The sequence below is a fragment of the Cannabis sativa genome, chromosome 1 (assembly GCF_029168945.1).
Source record: "Cannabis sativa cultivar Pink pepper isolate KNU-18-1 chromosome 1, ASM2916894v1, whole genome shotgun sequence".
NCBI classification, from domain to species: domain Eukaryota; kingdom Viridiplantae; phylum Streptophyta; class Magnoliopsida; order Rosales; family Cannabaceae; genus Cannabis; species Cannabis sativa.
The window spans coordinates 38,072,376-38,093,471 of record NC_083601.1 but is presented as its reverse complement, the minus strand read 5'-3'; the positions used below and the strand labels follow the sequence as shown (position 1 = coordinate 38,093,471).

General features: G+C 32.7%; 3 protein-coding genes across 4 annotated transcripts; 1 reads left to right on the top strand and 2 right to left on the bottom strand.

The window, feature by feature from the left end:
* Positions 1-2,971: 2,971 nt before the first annotated feature.
* Positions 2,972-3,467, bottom strand: LOC115703622 (VQ motif-containing protein 10). Its single transcript, XM_030630858.2, has one exon. It carries the CDS (start codon positions 3,350-3,352, stop codon positions 2,990-2,992), a length of 363 nt encoding a protein of 120 aa, XP_030486718.2. The 5' UTR covers positions 3,353-3,467; the 3' UTR covers positions 2,972-2,989.
* A 2,034-nt stretch (positions 3,468-5,501) lies between these two features.
* Positions 5,502-6,562, top strand: LOC133033521 (uncharacterized). Its single transcript, XM_061108340.1, has 2 exons — positions 5,502-6,285; positions 6,390-6,562. Exons 1-2 carry the CDS (start codon positions 5,586-5,588, stop codon positions 6,416-6,418), a joined length of 729 nt encoding a protein of 242 aa, XP_060964323.1. The 5' UTR covers positions 5,502-5,585; the 3' UTR covers positions 6,419-6,562.
* Positions 6,563-14,452: 7,890 nt separating this feature from the next.
* LOC115706661 (polyadenylate-binding protein-interacting protein 9) lies at positions 14,453-20,672 on the bottom strand. Of its 2 annotated transcripts, XR_004009617.2 has the most exons (11): positions 19,815-20,649; positions 19,028-19,138; positions 18,765-18,809; positions 16,903-16,975; positions 16,670-16,782; positions 16,496-16,555; positions 16,344-16,391; positions 16,168-16,236; positions 15,859-15,991; positions 15,143-15,204; positions 14,997-15,064 (listed from the first exon to the last, which is right to left on the bottom strand). XR_004009617.2 is itself a non-coding variant. In XM_030634376.2 (10 exons), exons 1-10 carry the CDS (start codon positions 20,100-20,102, stop codon positions 15,016-15,018), a joined length of 918 nt encoding a protein of 305 aa, XP_030490236.1. In that variant the 5' UTR covers positions 20,103-20,672; the 3' UTR covers positions 14,453-15,015. The 2 variants fall into 2 exon arrangements, 1 of the variants encoding a protein (XP_030490236.1); XM_030634376.2 differs by lacking the exon at positions 15,859-15,991 and having other exon boundaries at positions 14,453-15,064; positions 19,815-20,672.
* Positions 20,673-21,096: the final 424 nt, after the last annotated feature.

Below are 21,096 nucleotides of genomic sequence, written 5' to 3'. Positions count from 1 at the left end.
TTAAAAATTTAATTACAAATATATACTTGTAAAGTTTTAAAATCTTAAAAATACATTTTGTTTAGCAAAAAAAAAAAAAATGGAAAAAAAATCTCATGACACCTATAAATCAACTATAAATGAACTATAAAACAATAAAAAATAACTAAAAAAATAACCTCATGAACAATACAACTATAAATAAACTATAAAACAACTAAAAGCGGTTAATTATTTTTACTAAGAAAATATTTTGGTAAATAAAAACGTTCAAAGAATAAAAATAAAAAAATAAAAATCGTGTTGATATGTTTTCATAATTTTTTTTAAAATTTTTGATCTAATGTAAATTTTTCATAATATTAACTAAATACTCTACCCATGATATCATCCCATTTTTTTTTTTTTTGAGGGGACATTCTATTTAAAATATGATAAATATGTATAAATTTTAAAGCTCATATATAATAAATTAAGGAGTTCTTGAAAAGTGAGTGGGGCAAGGCTACTGTTAGCTAGGGCCGATCTTAGGTTAAGGTGGGTTAAGTTCGCGCTTAAGATCCATTCATTTTATGTAAACATTCCAGCTTCAAGCTTCTATTAGGTCCTTACACGCATGGAATGATAACTCTTATACACGAGTAAATCACTCTGATTGTTTCCTGGAATGATAACTGACCCTACAAACCAATACGAGTGTTTCTAACGTGCTTTGTCTTCACTCGCACACTTCTTGGGAAAACTATCCAGGAGGTCACCCATCCTGAAATTTTACCCAAGGTCAAGCACACTTAACCGTATAATTCTTTCGTGATGGACTACCGAAAAATAAGATGCACCTTGTTAATATAGGTAGTACTTATCAATCCATTTAAGCCCTCTTCAACTGTGTAGTTCATACCTACATAGTCTCAGAATCATCTCACTTAACCTTTCCCAAACGGACTACTGATTGTCACAATCACTCCACCTTACGGGGTTCGACGTCCTCGTCGACCACACTTCTAGCTGGTCAAGACGCTGATACCATTTGTAACGTCCTCGCTTCAAGCCTCCATTAGGTCATTACACCCACATAATGATGACTTTTATACACGAGTACGTCACTCTGGTTACTTCCTGAAATGATGATTGACCCTACAAACCAACACGAGTGTTTTAGCATGCTATTGTCCTCACCCGTACACTTCCTGGGAAGTCACCCATCTTGAAATTACTCCAGGTCAAGTATGCTTAACCGTGGAGTTCTTTTGTGATGGGCTACCGAAAAACAAGATGCACCTTGTTGATATAGCTAGTACCAATCAATCCATTTAAGCTCTCTTCAACTGTGTAGTCCCATACCTACACAGTCTCAGAATCATCCCACTTGACCTTCCCCAAGCGGTGTGGGATTGCACAGCTTACCCGATATTTCTCCTTACGGATCATAGGACTACTAACTGTCACCTTTTAGGAGCTTAAATAATAATAAAAAAAAAACTTATAATAAATATACATATTTTTTAAATAATTTTTAAAAATATCAGTTATTCTTATGAAAAGAAATCAAAAGAAATAATTTTTTTGGGATAAGTTGAGGAATACCTCTTTTTTACATCCATTAATTAAAAATACCTTAATTTTATATATCATTAAAATATACTTTTGTGAATGGGTTGCCCAATATAAAATATACTCTCACCTTAGAGTACTTAAATCTAGCATATATATATATATGTATATTAACCTAAGGAGTATATTAGGGTCATCTATAAAAGTGAGTATATATTAAAGTATATAAAAACAAATGTAAAAATCACAATAAATAAAATAGAGGGGCTTTTTCATTTTTACACTTCAAAATAATTTTTTTTGTATTTTTACACAATTCTACATAGAAACTTGCAACTAGCGCTGCAACCTATATTGCAACAAAAAATCGTACAGAAACTCCTATTGCAACTAGCGTTGCAAGTTGCAACAACTTTAGAAACTCAAACAGTAAATTTGAAAAGAAAAAAAAAAGTTAAAAAAATAGTATATGAGATAATTCCCCTAAAATAAAATAGGTATACAATATAATTTCTTTTATTTTAGGATCCAAATTAACTCAAAATGGGCCTGCTATTAGCTATTACGTAGCTCCATCGACAGAGGCCCTTACAGAGTTAGGGGGCTATGGCCCTCCCAAACAAAAAAAAATAAAATATTTTTGTACATATTAAAAATGTAAAAGAAACTAAATTATATAATGATTATTAACAATACGCTCCAAAATCTTTTTCTTCACAATTTGCCCTCCCACTTTGCAAACTCTTCCTCCGCCACTGGTAGCTCCGCTCCACCTCTTGTGGTAGTATATATATATATATAGTTCACGATCGAATTTGTAGAATCATACTCCAGAAAAATAAAATAAAAACTGCTCAATTATTAAAATTAACTATATAAATACATATATATGTGCACCAATTAGTAGAGTAGTACTAACTATATCTAAATCATATATGGCGCGCTCAAAAATAGTGCGGATCGGATAACATCACATATTCCCTATGCCATTTTTATGTACGCCAAATCAATCATTAAGCAATTTCTGGAATTTTATCAGATATTGCGATATTCTTTTCCAGTATAATTAAGACTTCTTGCATAAAATTTCTCAAGTACACGTGGTAGTACTAGTAGGTAGAAGTATGTAAATATATATATTTGCACGAATATTAACAACATATATACACAGAAAATGAATACATCTAACGAATAATGAAATAAACAAATTAATATACCCAAAAATCTGAAACAAAATTTTGATAAATATTAAGCACATATAAGAATGAGGTTTAAAAAATGAGTTTTTGCTCTCAAGTGAATTCGGGTCGGGTCGTTCTCTGAAAAATGGCCGCCTGTTTGCCTTGATTGCATGCAGAACCGATGATTTTTCCGTCGTCACGGCACATCGTACTCTCTCTTTAAAAAAAAAAAAAGCACATATAATACTGTGACTTGTTTAAAAAAAAAAAAAAACTTAATAATGAACTGGCTGCCACGTGTCATCAATTTGCGGCATCTCCCTAAGCAATCTCTCGAAATCTTTGAAGGAAATATGTGTGGTCAAAGTTGTTGTAATATCGGGTGCAGTAGCAGTAGCTGATGATGATGATGATGAATTATAATGATCGGTAGTGGAGCGTGTTCTGAAGGCTCTGTGGCCATCGTGGCCGTCGTCGTGATCTTCCACCTTGGAATCTTTTCCGGTCAGCTTCTGTACCACATCTTTGAAGCCTTTGGCGTCGGTTTCTACGTATTGGGTGTTGATTATCACAACCTTTGGGGGTTTGTTACTATTATTGTCTCTTCTTGGTGTGTTATAATTACCACTGCCGGACATGGTGACAAAGTATATAATATATATATATATATATTCCTCTCTCTTGATTCTGATGACTAAGTTGTTCCAATCGTTGAGTTATATAAATGTATATAATAATTGAAACTTTCTTTTAAGCGATATGATCAATGAAATTAATGATGCATGTAATAATAAATGATACTTGTACGGAATTTATATTATTGAGAATCAGAAAGACATTATTAAAGAAGTGGAAAGGATCAATGAAGTAAGTTGACCGTTGTTTTGTGTCAGTCTCGGTTTAATTAATTGATATATAATTTGGTCAAACCATGCAGTTGACTGTTGAGAAAATCATCTCTAATTAACTGCTATATATCCTCTTATAATATTGACTTTGTAAAGAATAAGGGAAAAAAAAGAAATATATTCCATATATATATATAGCATTGCTATAATATAATCAATGCTCAATACGGATGAATATTATTTATTATATTGAAATGTGACGTGAGATGAGATCTGATATTAAATAATTACACCAAAGAGTATGTCACATTTTGTAATATTTAGCACCTTAGCATTTCTTATGTATGTGTGTTGGGTTATTAAATAAATAAGTCAAATTTATGTGGTCTATTTTGGAATAAAGTTTATGACTTAAGGGCATGATTGTCATGATTTTAATATGTGGATACCAATTAGATAGTTTCTGATTTGATGAGGGGCCAAATTAGAAATTATTAATAAATATTACCAACTGTTGTAACAGTTGGTAATATAACAGGTATGGGTCCCCATTTTGCATCGTATCAATAATTTTACAGAGTTCTTGAATCCCCATCATCAGGAAAATAAGGTTTCAAAGGTTTTGATGCAAAATTGGAAGATCATACCAATCAAAGATCGATTCTATGGACTCCGGTACGCTTCCGCTAATCTATATTCTATTGTTTGATTCTCATGAATTAATTAGGGCTATATTCTGAGTTTACAGTATTCCTAACATGTGGTATCAAGAGCATCCCTAAATTAATTCTTGAGGATTTATGATATTATTGGTCTTCCATTAAATTTGCAATCGTTCATATATATATATATATATATAAATAGTTGATATGCGATTGACTTTTTATATGCTTGGTGATAGTTTTGGTTTTGTTTTAGCCAATATAAAGAAAGATATGTATATAATGTGCGATGAAATTTTGTCTTCACTGAATGCGGCTGAATTGTATATATACATACAATTCGTTTATGTTGTTGATAACTTATATATGGGCCGGATGATATGAAAGTTTTGCACAGCATTTATAATGCTTTGCGATTAGAAAATTTTGCCAAGATTAATATGTATATGCGTCTGTGTTGCAATTGAAGTTCTTTCATGTATATATTAGTCATGTAATATGCAATTAAGTTCCTGTTTTGTATATATATACATAATAAAGTTAAATCATAATTTTATTATCTGACTAAAGATAAATTCAAATCTTTTGTTTGATATGCAATTAAGTTTTAGTGTGTACGGTGTATGTATATGGATTCATTTTGGCTATATTTTACTTTTGTTTTCTGTTTACTCCTGCGAAAATGCATCACATGCTTGCATTAGAGAATTGCATTCTGTTATGATTTTTCTTTTGTTTTATTATGATTATTATTATTATTATTTTATTAAAATAATAATAATAATTCAGTAACAATTAATTCAAATTTTGGTTTAAAAAATTTATTAAGGATATCTAATATTTAATTAAATTAATTGAAACAAAATATCACCAAAGTGATCTTTTTTTGTGTAGATTAATTTAATAAAAATATTATGATAATTGTGTGTATGTGATTCATAAATTTATTAACTAACCCAAAGGTAAGTTAATATTTAGTTGAATTGCATGCATGTTTGTGGTGATAAATGTGTGACAATTATAAGGTATTTTGTGTAAATAATATGTGTTAGTCCAAAGATTGCATATTATTTGACATAATTTATTGTCAATGTTTGATCACTACAACAAGAGTACCGCTTACAATTAATATTACTGTCCAAAGACTTAATATTAAGGTTGTGTTTGGTATCTTGAGATGGGATTAACCATTATTTGAATTTATTGTTTTATTTAGATTCTTATATGAGCATGTTATTTATGTAATTGTATTGTTCTTTTCAGCTGTTGCCAGTGTATCTGCTAACCTTAATTCGGTACCGGTCCTTAATGGTAATAACTTTAAGGACTGGAAGGAGAACATTTTTATTGTTCTTGGCTGCATGGATCTTGACCTTGCATTAAGGATGGATCGTCCTGCTTCTCTTACGGATACCAGTACCTCCGAGCAAAGGAGGATTTATGAGAAGTGGGACCGTTCAAACCGCATGAGTCTTATGATCATTAAGCGCGGCATACCTGAGGCTTTTAGGGGTGCGGTGTCCGAGGAGGTCACCGATGCCACAACTTTCCTTGCTGAAATTGAGAAGCGCTTTGCAAAAAGCGATAAGGCGGAAACAAGTACTCTTTTAAAGAAACTTATTTCCATGAAGTTTAAGGGCAAGGAAAACATAAGGGAGTACATTATGGAAATGTCTCACCTTGCTTCAAAGTTGAAGGCACTAAAGCTTGAGCTTTCGGATGACTTGCTTGTGCATTTAGTGCTTATCTCTCTTCCTCCACAATTCAGTCAATTTAAAGTCAGTTACAACTGCCAAAGGGAGAAATGGACTCTTAATGAGCTCATTTCATTTTGTGTTCAAGAGGAAGAAAGATTGAAGCAAGAAAAGACTGAAAGTGCTCATTTGGCAAGCACCTCTAAGGATAAGGGCAAGAAAAGAAAGAATGAGGCTGCTAAGGATAAAGGTCCTGCACATAAGAAACAAACTCAAACCAACAGTGATGATGGTTGTTTCTTTTGCAACATGAAAGGACACATGAAGAAGGAATGTGCTAAGTATATTGCATGGCGAGCAAAGAAAGGTACATTTCTTACTTTGGTCTGTTCTGAGGTAAATTTAGCTTCAGTACCAAGAAACACTTGGTGGTTAGATTCTGCTACTACTAACATCAGTGTTTCTATGCAGGGTTGCCTGAGTTGCCGAAAGCCAAATGATGCTGAAAGAAGCATTTATGTGGGAGATGGCAAGTCGGTAAATGTGGAAGCAATAGGGCATTTTAGGTTGTTGTTAAGTACTGGTTACTATTTGGACTTAATAGATACTTTTGTTGTACCGTCTTTTAGACGGAATTTGGTTTCTGTTTCTTGTTTGGACAAATTGGGTTATTGTTGTTCATTTGGAAACAATTGTTTTAGTTTATCTATTAATTCAAATACTGTTGGAACTGGTTCTCTTATGGTTTATGACAACTTATATTTGCTTGACACTGTTGCTTCTTATAATGAAACCTTGAATGTGGAATCACGTGGTACTAAGCGTAAAATGGATAATGAAAAATCAAGTTCCTTATGGCACAAACGGTTAGGTCACATCTCTAGAAATAGAGTTGAGCGACTTGTGTCTGATGGAATTTTAGATTCAATTGATTTTTCAGACTTTGATGTTTGCATTGAATGCATCAAAGGAAAACAGACCAAAACAAAGAAATTGGGTGCGAAAAGAGCTATAGATGTCTTAGAGTTGATACATACAGATATTTGTGGGCCATTTCCTACACCTTCTTGGAATGGTCAACGATATTTCGTATCATTCATAGATGATTACTCAAGATATGCGTACCTATTTCTACTTCATGAAAAGTCTCAAGTGTTGGACGTGTTCAAATCTTTTAAGGCTGAAGTTGAGAATCAACTTAGCAAAAGAATAAAGCAAGTCAGGTCTGACCGTGGTGGTGAGTACTATGGCAGATATGATGGATCAGGTGAACAACGTCCAGGACCTTTTGCTAGATATCTAGAGGAGTGTGGAATTATTCCACAGTACACTATGCCAGGATCTCCTAGCATGAATGGTGTTGTTGAAAGACGAAACCGTACTCTTAAAGATATGGTAAGGAGTATGATCGGTCATTCAACCTTACCGTAATCACTGCTGGGGAGAGGCACTTAAGACAACAGCCTACATTTTGAATAGGGTACCAACTAAAGCAGCTGCAAAAACACCTTATGAGCTTTGGACAGGGCGAAAGCCTAGTCTTAAGCACTTTCATGTTTGGGGATGTCCAGCTGAGGCTAGGCCTTATAGGCCAAATGAAAAGAAGCTGGAACCTAAAACTGTGAGCAGCTACTTTATTGGATATTCTGAACGATCTAGGGGTTTCAAGTTTTATGATCCCAAAGTAAAGAATATATTTGAAACGGGAACTGCAAAGTTTTTTGAGGATATTGAGTTTGGGGGGAGAAATACGGTTAAAGACTTTGTTTTTGAGGAGGATTTAGAATCACCCACTTCTCTTGAAGATGAGTTGATTCCTATTCCAATAGTTGCTTTTGACAATGTTCGGGATTCTAATCCTAATATTGATCAAGTTTTTAGATCAAGAGCAACCAAACATAGTCAATCAAACCCCGGAGGTACAAACTCAACAACCTCAAGAACAAGTGCCTTTGCGACGATCCACTAGAGAAAGAAGAAATGCTATTAATCCAGATGAATACATAGTGTATCTTCAAGAACATGAGGATGGCATTGGAATGATGGAAGATGATCCAATCAATTTTTATCAGGCCATGAAAAGTTCTAACTCTCAAAAGTGGAATGATGCCATGAATGAAGAGAATAAGTCTATGCAAGACAATAAAGTTTGGGAAGTTGTCCCATTACCAGAAGGTGTAAAACCAATTGGTTGTAAATGGATATTTAAAACCAAGAGGGATGAAAATGGTAATGTGGTGAGGTTTAAGGCACGTCTTGTAGCAAAAGGCTATACTCAGAAAGAAGGCATTGATTATAAAGAGACTTTCTCTCCGGTTTCATCGAAAGACTCTTTTAGAATAATAATGGCACTTGTTGCTCACTTTGATCTTGAGTTACATCAGATGGATGTTAAAACAGCGTTTCTCAATGGAGACATTGATGAGACAATTTATATGGAGCAACCAGAAAACTTTGTGGTTGGTGACCCAAAGAATATGGTTTGCAAATTAAAAAAAGCCATCTATGGACTCAAGCAAGCTTCCCGTCAATGGTACCACAAATTTCATCAAGTGGTTCTCTTATTTGGTTTTGAGATGAATGCTGTTGATGATTGTGTGTATCATAAGTTTAGTGGGAGTAAGTGTATATTTCTGGTTCTATATGTCGATGACATATTGCTTGCCACTAATGATATAGGCTTATTGCACGAAACTAAGAGATTTCTATCCAAGCATTTTGAGATGAAAGATCTTGGTGACGCCTCCTTTGTGTTAGGAATTCAAATACATCGAGACCGTTCTCGGGGTATTCTTGGATTATCACAAAAGGGCTATATCGATAAAGTACTCAAACGGTTTGGCATGCAAGATTGTAGACCAGGTGATACCCCTGTCGTTAAAGGAGACAAATTTTGTCTTAAACAATGCCCTAAAGGAAGCCTTCAAATTCAAGAAATGCAAAAGATTCCCTACGCTTCGGCTGTTGGGAGTCTAATGTATGCTCAAGTTTGTACGCGTCCGGATATAGCGTACATTGTTGGAGTGTTAGGCAGATACTTAAGCAATCCAGGAATTGATCACTGGAAAGCAGCCAAAAAGGTTATGAGATATTTGAAGAGAACAAGAGAGTACATGCTCACATATAGGAGGTCAGATCACTTTGAGATCATTGGGTACTCTGACTCTGACTTTGCGGGATGCCAAGATAGTAGGAGATCCAACTTCGGCTACATATATCTGTTAGGTGGTGGAGCTATATCATGGAGGAGTGCAAAACAAACACTCATAGCTTCATCCACCATGGCAGCAGAATTTGTTGCATGTTATGAGGCATCCAACCATGGTATATGGCTGAGAAACTTTGTCACAGGGCTGCGTATTGTGAATGGAATTGAAAGACCACTTAAGTTGTATTGTGACAATAAGTCAGCTGTATTGTATTCCAACAACAATAGGAGCTCGACGAAGTCAAAACACATTGACATCAAGTTCCTTGTTGTAAAAGAAAGGGTACAAAGTGGACAGATTTGTATAGAACACTTAGGTACAAACTCCATGATTGCAGACCCCCTTACTAAGGGTTTGCCACCCAAGGTCTTTCATGAGCACCTTTGCTCGTATGGGTGTTTTAGATTATGAGGATATCTAGATTCAGTGGGAGTTTGTCTTTAGTGTGTTTTATTTGTTTCATGAAACATGTGTATTTGGATATTTTTCTGATCAGAAATTATGTTATTCAGTTTATTTCACTTTGTACATTTAAGCTAAAGTTTTGATCTCCATAAAGTAAAGTAGGACCAATTGAAAATTGACATGAATAGATCACCATGCATGTAATTTTCATACCACATTATCATGATTGATCTATGTCATTTGGCTATGTTGATATATGTGACCATTGATGGGTTTAGTTGTGATTGATACAACGAAAATCGCTTTGATCCTATGTTGATATAGTTAATGGACGAGATTGCACATGCCTATGGTTATGATGACAAAGTTATGAGCTCAATAAGGTTAACACATTTATATGTATACATATGTGACCAGTGGGAGATTGTTAGAAATAATTGGGGTCACAACTGTATATATAAAATGTGTGTTGGGTCATCAAATAAATAAGTCAAATTTATGTGGTCTATTTTGGAATAAAGTTTATGACTTAAGGGCATGATTGTCATGATTTTAATATGTGGATACCAATTAGATAGTTTCTGATTTGATGAGGGGCCAAATTAGAAATTATTAATAAATATTACCAACTGTTGTAACAGTTGGTAATATAACAGGTATGGGTCCCCATTTTGCATCGTATCAATAATTTTACAGAGTTCTTGAATCCCCATCATCAGGAAAATAAGGTTTCAAAGGTTTTGATGCAAAATTGGAAGATCATACCAATCAAAGATCGATTCTATGGACTCCGGTACGCTTCCGCTAATCTATATTCTATTGTTTGATTCTCATGAATTAATTAGGGCTATATTCTGAGTTTACAGTATAGATCGATTCTATGGACTCCGGTACGCTTCCGCTAATCTATATTCTATTGTTTGATTCTCATGAATTAATTAGGGCTATATTCTGAGTTTACAGTATTCCTAACAATGTATTTATATTAATTTATATATATATATATATCAGTATATATTGGTATAGACTGTATAACTATTCCTTAATTTCATAGACTCATCTTGCTGAAAGGTTTGGAACATAAGACAGTTATTTGTGCATATATTTATATATTTATATGTACATATGTATACTCCGAAGCTTAGCTTGACTAATTAAAAATTGTTTCTCTTAAAAAAGATGGGATATATCTAGCTATCAACATTAGAGATTAAAAAATTATCTAGTTATCAAAGTATTTTCTCTAGTGACACGTCGAATATTCTTGAATCAGAAAACAAAATATATTCATTGAGTATATTATAGTACAATGTATTATGTATATATATACATCAATTGTTAGCAGTAATAAAGATTGCAAAGTCATATTCGATGAAAAAAAAATATATTGCAGTCATGTTCAAATGATTCAGTTGAGGCCAGATCGAACAATATGTCAAAAAAAATCACAAAGTCTAAGTACGTACGTCATATCAAGTCGATCTGATCGATCTAGAACCTTATTAACGTACGTACGAAGACAAAGGTTGAATTAATACGTATTCGCTTGGTTAGAGTTTTAGTTTCTAGATTTATTTTACATAATTCTGCTTATGATTTCGGAAACTATGGCTAGTGTAGTATAATTATATACTCTACATATAGCTAATAATATTTTCTTAAGAATTAACCCATATACTATTTTTTTTAATTTTCTTTTTCAAATTTACGGTTTGGGTTTCTAGAGTGGTTATAGCGCTAGTTGCAATAGGAGTTTCTATACGATTTTTTGTTGCAATTTATGTTGCAGCGCTAGTTGCACTAGGAATTTCTATGTAAAATTTCGTAAAAATACAAAGAAAATTATTTTGAAGTGTAAAAATAAAAAAACTCCTATTTTTTTTTACGTATACATAAGAGCATTGCTAGGTGTGTGTGTGGCGCCCTACCCATTGGTTAGCAATATTTTTAAAAGCTATTTTCTTTAATTACACAAAAAAAAATATGATACGGAGAAAGATAATAGGTACCAATAATGTCTTTTAAAAATTTTAGTGTACATAATTTTTTCTGAGAATGCATAAGGGCACCAGTGGTGCCTAGCACCCTCCTACGTGTCAATATCGCTACAGGTCCAACTAAGTATCGGGTCTCATATAGTTTAATATAATAACTTTTAGGGAGTATCGCTAGCCAATCGCAACACGACATGTCGAGAAGGTGCTAGGGACCACCGGTGCCTAATAGCAATGCTCATTATTTCTACAATTCTCAAAATTTTAGTATAATTTTTGTTTTAAAGTATTTTGAATCCCTGATATCAACGTGATGTAGTATAAACTAATAAAAGGTATTAGTAATTTATTGGTGTCTCATAACAATGTTTTTCAAATAATGATAATTAATAAATAACATTTATTACTTTGTTGAAAAGATGAGAAAAAAAAAGTCTTTTAAGCAAAAAGGTGAAAACTGTTGAATCTATTTTATTTATCGTTTTTTTTTAAAAAAAAAAAAAAGAATAACTGTATTTTAAGCTTGGCCATACTCTGTTTCAGCAAAACAAAAAGAAAAGAAAAGGAAAAATTGTCTTGCTCTGTTGGAAAATTTATGCTGAATAGGCAACATTATAGTTTGTCTTTGTCAAAACATGCGTTGAATATGTATATTCAATATTTGCATCTGATGCTGATAGTCTTCTCTCCATATAATTACTTTAAGAAAAAATAATTAGTCCTCATCTCATCATCAATATAATATTTAAGAAACAATATATATCCACAATGATCATATAACTATGGTCCAACTCTTCAAATATTGTGTTCTAGAAAAGTACCTAAAGTCTTATATGTATTGTCATTTTTCTACTGGTAATAATATTTTTGGTTAAGTTAGTAGATATTAATAGCTCAAGGTAAATTCTAAGTACAATGAACATTCTACTCATCAATCACTTTCTCCATTGCACAATTTCTATTCATAACTAGATTTTCGTTGAACTATTACTCAAGCAAATAAAAGTTAAAAGAAGAAAAAAAAAAAAGTAGAATGCTGGTTGTTAACTGATTTATTTTCTTTTGTAATTATTATAAACTGTGGCTTTACATTAATCCTCTTTTCAAGATTGGGAGTATATGTGGTTGAATCTGATTCTTTAGTAGTTGTATCGGCATTTGATAATAGACATTCTTATTTCAATGAGTTGGTTCTTGTTAGAAAATATTACAAGTTTGCACTACATGCTCTTCGAATATAAGAATAATTTGTTTAGGTAGATAACTTTCCTTATTTCTTCTATAATCCTTTATGATATTATTTGGTTTTTAATAATATTTGTCATTACTTTCAAAATGTATATATAATAAATTGTGACATATATATCCTTACATAAAGTATGTATATATATTGTAACACATAAATTATATTTAAGATCATTGTTGATGGAAAAGTTGATCTATATTTAGCCCAAAATATAATTTTGTAATATTTTTACATTAATTGTTATTAATATTAATGTAAAATTTAATATATAATGCTCTTTTAATAATTTATTAATAATAATACAAAAATAACTATGTAAATAATAAAAGTCATAGTTAATAATCAGTATCTTAACTAAACTTTAATAATACAACATTAAAAATGGCATAATAATAAATATAAAAACATAATATTTATTATGATATAAATTTTACATCATGATATATTGTAATTAAAATTTAGATCATTTTTTGTTATCTGACAAATTTCTATCACAATTTAATATATTGTCACACTACTTGAGTAAATTTTTATAGAGTTATATTTTGCATCGCATCTCCCTCAACAAATTTCTCTTATTTACATACATCATAAAATAAAATAAAAATTAAAATTAAAGGAGAAGACAAAATTAAGAGAGTGATCATGATCTACAATACATGCTATATTCAATTTGTTCTGCACCGTTCCCCGTCTCATCATCAAACTGCTTAACCACCACTACTTTATATTCTTTGTTGGAATATCTCTCTAGTTATACTTTCCTTGTCTATTTTCATGTCTCATTTTTTTTTCTTTATATATCAAAGCTTAAGCTACCAAATTGGGTACGTCTTCTGTTATTATATTTTCGAACCCTGGAAAACACACACATTAATTAAAGTAAATAAAAAAAACTTTGCTTCCAATTCTATTGTTAAATCATTTCAAACGAAAAAAAATAATAATAACCAAGCACAGTTTTGGAAAAATGAAACACTTCTTAGATTGGGCCTTTAACAACATTTTCTGATTTCAATATTAGAGAGAAATTATAACATCTAATTTTACATTGTAGACTGTAGGTAGAGACAACTTGTTTTGAATTTTTAAAAGAATTTAAAGTATAAAAAAACAAAATTTAAAATAATTATTTTTTTTGTGTATAAAAAAGAAAAACAATGAAGGTTCATTATTCAAAACAAAATAAAAAGAAACAAGCGTGCAATAGCACAGCAAGGACAAACGTCAAACAAGGATTTTCATATATATATTTAGAAAATTCTCTTATATATTTTAAAACTGGAAGACAATAACGTGAAGAAAATAAAAAATACAAATTAAGGTCTAAAAGGGTGAATGAAAACTTGTAAACGACAATTAAGAAAGGAAAGAGGTCAGGAGACGGCATTGAAGGGCAAATAAAGAAAAATTAAACAGGACCCAGAGAACTTCACATTCACAGGTTGGAATTGACGTTGGGAAAACTTAACACTTCTGACAACGTTTCAATTTCTTATGAAAGAGATGAGATACACATATACAATACAATCGCCATTACTGTAACATCTATTCATGATGTGAGTGAGCTAACCATATCTCCATGTTTTAAAATTAGGGATGTAAAAAATAAAGATAACAGAAGAAAACGAGGATGCGTTTTCCCTGAGCCAACTTCCCTACGACCTATTCTGACCAAAATATGGTAAGAGGAAACTTTGGGCATTCAGAGCTTTAAAAAGGTTCACAATACATACAACATTTTTCCAGTGTCTTATGACCCAAAAGGAACCTAAATGAACTGCTGTCAAACGAAATTTACTTGATAACAGGCAAGTTGTTCGTTCAATATGCATAAGGAAATACAAAACGTAAATATAGAAGGGCGCATTGGCACAAAAGGTACCTAGGTTCTTGGAACTTGGTGGCAACAACACCACACCTTCTATCCAAGAGAAAGGATGATAATTAAAAGCTTTTTCTAAGTAAAGGAGCACAAGTATGATCGCTATACCGAGAGAAGTTTCCAAGCGCATTTAGATTCGAAACAGGTGATATTCTCAAGATCGAAACCATCCCGTAAAAACTTCAAACTTGAAGCAGGCCCCGATGTGTAAAGAGTAACAGAACAACAATTGTTGCTACATAAAAGACTGATAAACGGAAAGAAACAAATGTTTCACCAACCAGTAAAAGGCATCAAATTTCCTTAGCTGAGAAGCTATGTTGAATTCCATCCACTGATCCTTAATTAGTAAGACTGGTTATTGACGAACAACTCGCGATCGAACTGGTGTCTTCGAAGGACTTACCCTGAATAAAATAAATACAGATAAGAGACAAATGACTTTAAATTGAAGATCTAGCTAATTGAGCTTGACTTGTTCGCACCTTATCGGTTGGGTTCCTAAGACCATTCCACTACAATTCAGAGCAAGTATTGCGCTTTCTGCCTGCTCATTGAAACATATCAACCAGTAAGTCCCAAGGGTGAACAAAAAATAAATATTTCAAAATGGTAATGCATTTTAAAGAAGTTTGATTTTCTATTATGGTTTAGTTTGGCCAAGAAAAAGAATGCATTCTCTGAATATCTGTTCGGAAAGAGAAAATGACCAAAATATGAGCACAACAATAAAATACTGAAAATTGAGAAGAATGTGATGAATTACAATGTGTTCAGGGGCACAATTAAGATTTTTTTCATTGAATCTTGACGTGAAGTGACACTTTTTAAGTCCATCAAATTAAATGAGAACCTACAGAAGTGCTGATTTTAACATGGAAACCTAAGGCATATTGAACAAGGAAAGAAGGATAAACTTTTATACTAACGACATAAAAAAAAGGCTAACGTATAACTGACTTTTTTATGTTTCCAAAAACCCAATGGATCGTGCCCAAATAGAGAAAATGCAGTGGTTTTATGACAGTTTTCCCCAAGAGATGAACTTTGACAAGGATAAACTACATTGGAACCTAGATGAGTGAAAACAGATGGAAAGAGTTATATCTTCTTTTTTGTTCTTGTCTGTTCTTTTGGTTGGGAAATGGGGCAGAAGGGGAGGGGAAATGAATGAATGCAAGGGATTGAAAGGTTCTTTTACTCTTGAAGGGGATTGGAAGCATAATCTGTCTAAACACACGTAGTTGTCATGATCCATCAAACTGTTAGCCTATTGTATAATGTTTCATCTCCTCCTAAAAGTGGAACATCCATGTCTCATCCATCGAAAGCAACTGTTGACATGAACAGGATTTACCCACGAATATGGGCCATACAATTCAAACAGTTAAAAGAATTAAAGTGTATTCCAAAAATAAGTCAAATGATAAGATCACTGTCTTTCGTGCATCATAAATACAGCATAACATAATATTTAGCCACATGGACCATAGTGAAGTCTCAAACTTACCATGACAAATTCAACAAAAGCTATGCGAGTTGAGTGCACATGATCCCCCAAAAGCCTTAAACGAGTAACCTGGCAGTGAGTCATGATAATATAAATTTTTACTAATATATGGAACTCAAAAAAGACCAATAAATAAATCCATCTATATCTATGTAATGCTTTTAAAATGACCCTACTTCGCCACAAGCTGTCTCAAAGAAACTCTTGACTTCAGATTGTGAAACCTGCATTAACAAATTACTTTATTAAGTAGGTAGATTTATGGGATATGATAGACATGCATGAATACATAATGAATATAACAAGTACAACAGCTCTCATCGTCTACCTTCTTATCAATATTGGTGCAATAAACAGTCCTCGAACACATTTCCCGTTCATCCTCTGACTACAAAAAAAAAATAATTAAAAAGAAAAATCATTACACAATTTTCAGAAAGTGCATTCAAGTTCCCCTGCTGGTTAAAACAAGAACAATTATGCAAAATCACTTGATACATACCCTAGGGAGGAATGTAGGATTCACAGGAAGGATAGCAGTTTTTGAAGGTAAGACCCGAACTGGATAATATCCTAGCACAGTTCCACCAAGATTAAGAGCAACTCTTGCGCCATCTGTTTGTGCATATTAAAGGTAACATAAACAATTGTAAATCAACACCCATAATATATTTCTTTGAGTGAAATATATAAAAAAAATGAGGTAAATAAATTAATAAATTGTGATGAACTTACGCTCATCAGCAAACTCCACAAATGCAAAACGAAGAACTGAATGTGGGTCACCACAGACTCGGCAATCAACAACCTTCATATATGTGAATTACAACATAAGTACAAACATGAAACCATGTACTGTATCAAATAAAACTCCAGTAAAAGCCAAAATAATTACTAAACCTAGATTTAAAAAAATAAATTTTATTCCAATAAAAAATCATAAAGGAAGAAATACAGAAAATGTTATTAAACAAATAATTAGGAAAGAAAACCATAGAGCGAATCCAAATAATATAAGGCAAACACACAAGCATATCCAGCACAAAGAACAAGAAAAAACAAATTACTCAAGGTGCCACCAACAATTCTCCAGGGAAGCCATTAGTAAAAGATGCATCATAAATTAAACTGAGGTGCATTGATTAATTGAATAGAAATAACAATTATACCAGAACTATAATCAAGACCAAATTTTCATAACATAAAGGCATTCATGGCCACCTAGCCAAGGTAGCCTCCAAGGGCTCATTTGGTAGGGATGGGAAAGGATTATTGTTTAGGATTTTGTTAGCACTAGACTGTTAAGGTGAATATGTAAATCAAATTCACGGGATCCACATGAAAATGTATAGTATATATATAAATATGGAGCCTACATTTTATGGGAGAATTTACACACAAAAAAAATAGGGACCCACATTTATTGGGAAATGGAAAAGGAGAGGGTGGAAGCCTTCAGATTGTCCCACCTATTCTCACCACCTACCAAAAGACTGGACTAGTCTATCCTCTTGGTAGAATCATGCCCACCAAACAATCCCTAGACTTAAATTATCTCATAATATCAGAACAATCATATTCAACTAACATTGAGCAATTTTTAGCACGTTCCATAACAACTTTGAAAAGTAATTTCTCCTCCGATATGAATAGTATGTTTGTGGTAGGAGCCATGCACTATGTCTCATTTCAGAGGTTCATGCATCCAAAAGAAAAGCATTATCTTTGGATAGTTGTGGTGCTTCCCAATAATACTGAAAGTGGTTGCATATGTCGCCATTAGTACCAATTATTTCACTTCCAATGGGAAATTATATAACAGTACTGAGGAATATATCACCATCAAAGATTCAAAAAGAACATAGCACACCAATGTGATCAAGAGAAAATTGTGATCATTTGAGCTAGTGTTGTACCATACATCAGAGAAAAGAGGAAATTACAAATACATACTAAAATTGATAATCAACTATAAGGAACAAATGCTCAGTAATATTACACATTAAGATAGAAATGCTAATATCTCTAAAAACAACCATCATGATAATTTATAAGTACAGTATTTACAAGTAGTAGTTTTATGGTAAATCGTCTTATGAAATTATAAATAGCAAGTTGACAAGTACTATTAAGTATCAAGTATCAACCTCAGAATCAGGAATTAATATATGTACTGTGAGAAACTAGAAGGGTGACAACATAGGCCTACCACAATCAAAATGCACTAGGAACAAAATTAAACAAAAGATTTTGAAGACAAATAGACAATGCCAGGGTGTTACACTCTGAAGAATATAAGTTCAGAAATACCCAAATGGGAACAATCTTTCAAATACAAACATTCAATGACAAGTATAACAGTCTCCGCTGGCATTCAGGCATATAAAAGAGAACAAGTCTAGTCTAAATTATCAAACTGTTTGGAAAGCACAAAACCAGCACAAAGCCAAATCAGCATATGCTGCATATCAAATCTAGCACAGAAAATTGGTATTTTGGTAGCACTTACTCAATGATTTAAACGCGTCCCAAAAAATCCCCACAGAAAGAAAAAAAAAAAGCATGGAGATCAAAAGCTGATAAGCAATATCACTTACTTGTCCACAGGTACTAAATAATGCAGCAAGCCTCTCTTCAGTGACCTATATTCAAGAAACAATTCTTCTTAAGGTCTGTTTGTTTCAAATAAGAAACGAAAATGCAGACACAAGTAAGAGTACTTAATTAAATATTGACATATATATATATATATTTCTATATATATATATATCAGTGCATAGAATTGTATGTGGGTATAAATGTGCATACATACTTCTAGGTTGTGAGGATTAAAAAACCCAGGCCTAAATAAAATTATTACCAGCTGATCAATATCAGAAACATATACTGTTCGTCTAATACTGTTGTCTCTCTGAGCTCTGAAACTTCTTCCATTTAACCTTCGCCTCCCCTGATTGAAGTTATTTCTTCTCTGGAAACCAAATAAATGGGTCAGCATATACATCAAGAAGAAAGAAAACACAAAAGCATTAAATGTGAAAGCTTACAAGACCTGGAGCACTATCATTTGGAACAATGAAAAACGTAAATTATAAGTAGTCAATGTCAATACCGAGCAATACCCTATCAAACTTTTAATCAGCACACTACTAAGTAAGTTTTCCTAGCATAAGAAACTTCTTCAAAACTCGTCATCAACTGCACACAAGTTCAAATTTTTCAAGCACATTTCTTGAGCTGTACCAGTGATAATCAAAATTTACAGCATTCAAAATCACTTTTTTATTCTAAATAATAATAAAAAAATAAATAAAAACCAAGGAAAACCCATAACCGACACATTTCGCGACACATTCAGTTATAGATAACTCAGCCCGTTTTTATTCAAATCATAATATTGTACAACAGCTCTCATACAGAATCAATTAACCAATCATATCAGTAACTAACAAACGAAAAAGTCAAATATTAGCCAAGCGCAAATCGATCATCAATTCGATCAACATTTCAACAGAAATCAACAGCGAAAAAGGTCCAAATTACGAAATATCAAAACCAAAATTCCTCGAAAACACAAGGGAGAGATCCCATCCCTTCATTTTTTTTTTCGGTTATTAAAAAGAAAAGGAATTAAGAATAATGAGTACCCTTCTGTTAATTGAGTTATTATCATCTGGGAAAAGCTTATTGTTGGGGAAGAGAGACTCATCGGTGGTAATTGCGTTGAGGTTGTTGAAGCTCTGTTGCTTAGCGTAAGACGATGGAATAAACTCTTTGGCTAAAGGGTTCAGCTTGGTGAACATATCAACCAGTTTCTGGACATTGAATTCCGATTCCGATTCCGATTTCGACGACTCCGATTCCGATTCAAGCTTTGTGTTCTTGGCAGCCGCTGCCGCAGCTACCTCACCGGAAATCTCAGCACCCGCAGCCATAGAATCAAAACAAAGCAACAAAAATATAATTTATAATATATTAAAAAATTAAATAGAGATTAATCTCTCCTTTGACTAATCCTTATCCTTCTCAGAATGAGGGTTTATAATCTGATAATTACAGAACCAGAAATGGAAAGAGAATTTATATATATATATCTAGAGAGAGAGAGAAAAAGAAATGGGGTTATGGGATAGTTAAAGCGGTGGAAGAGGATAGAGGTAAAGCAAAGACGAAATAGCTCAATGCCTTTGGCTATGGCTAATTGGTCCTCTCTTTTATTTATTTATTTTATTTTTTATTTTATTTTTTTTTTTGTATAAATGGTTTTTGGGTTCTTCTGAGAGAGAGACAGAGAGAGAGAGAGAGAGAGAAGAAAGAGTTGAAAAAATAAAAGTGTGGAGTGAGTGAATGGGGACGTTAGAATAGGAAAAAGGAAGGAAGCAAACGTAAAGATGACTTAACCCCAAAACCTCTTCTTAATCTTATTCAATTCTTGCTTCTTGTTACACTTTCACACACACTCTCTCTCTCTCTCTGTAAATTTGTATGGAGCTATGGATATATATGTCATTCTCAACTGTGCCTGTCATCACACTATCTATAGGTGTTTGTTGTTGGATTCACCCCTTTATTACAAAATTTCCAACTTTTATATTTGATAAATGTGTGTTTATTATCTGATGTATTTCTTATTATTATATATTAAGTGCAGATTTTATATGGGGGAATTATTTTATGTACTGTTTTTTAATTTTTTTTTTAATTTACGGTTTGGGTTTCTAAAGTAGTTTTTTTGGTGAATTATATATAGATTGCTATATGATTTTTTATTGCGATTTCGGTTGCAGTGCTGTTGCAACATGAGTTTCTATTAGGGGTGTTCGCGGTGCGGGTGGTGCGGTTTTTGACTATTTTTTCAAACCAACCCGCACATGCGATTTTTTCAATTTCTCAAACCACGCCCACACCGCGAAACTAAAAAACTGCAAA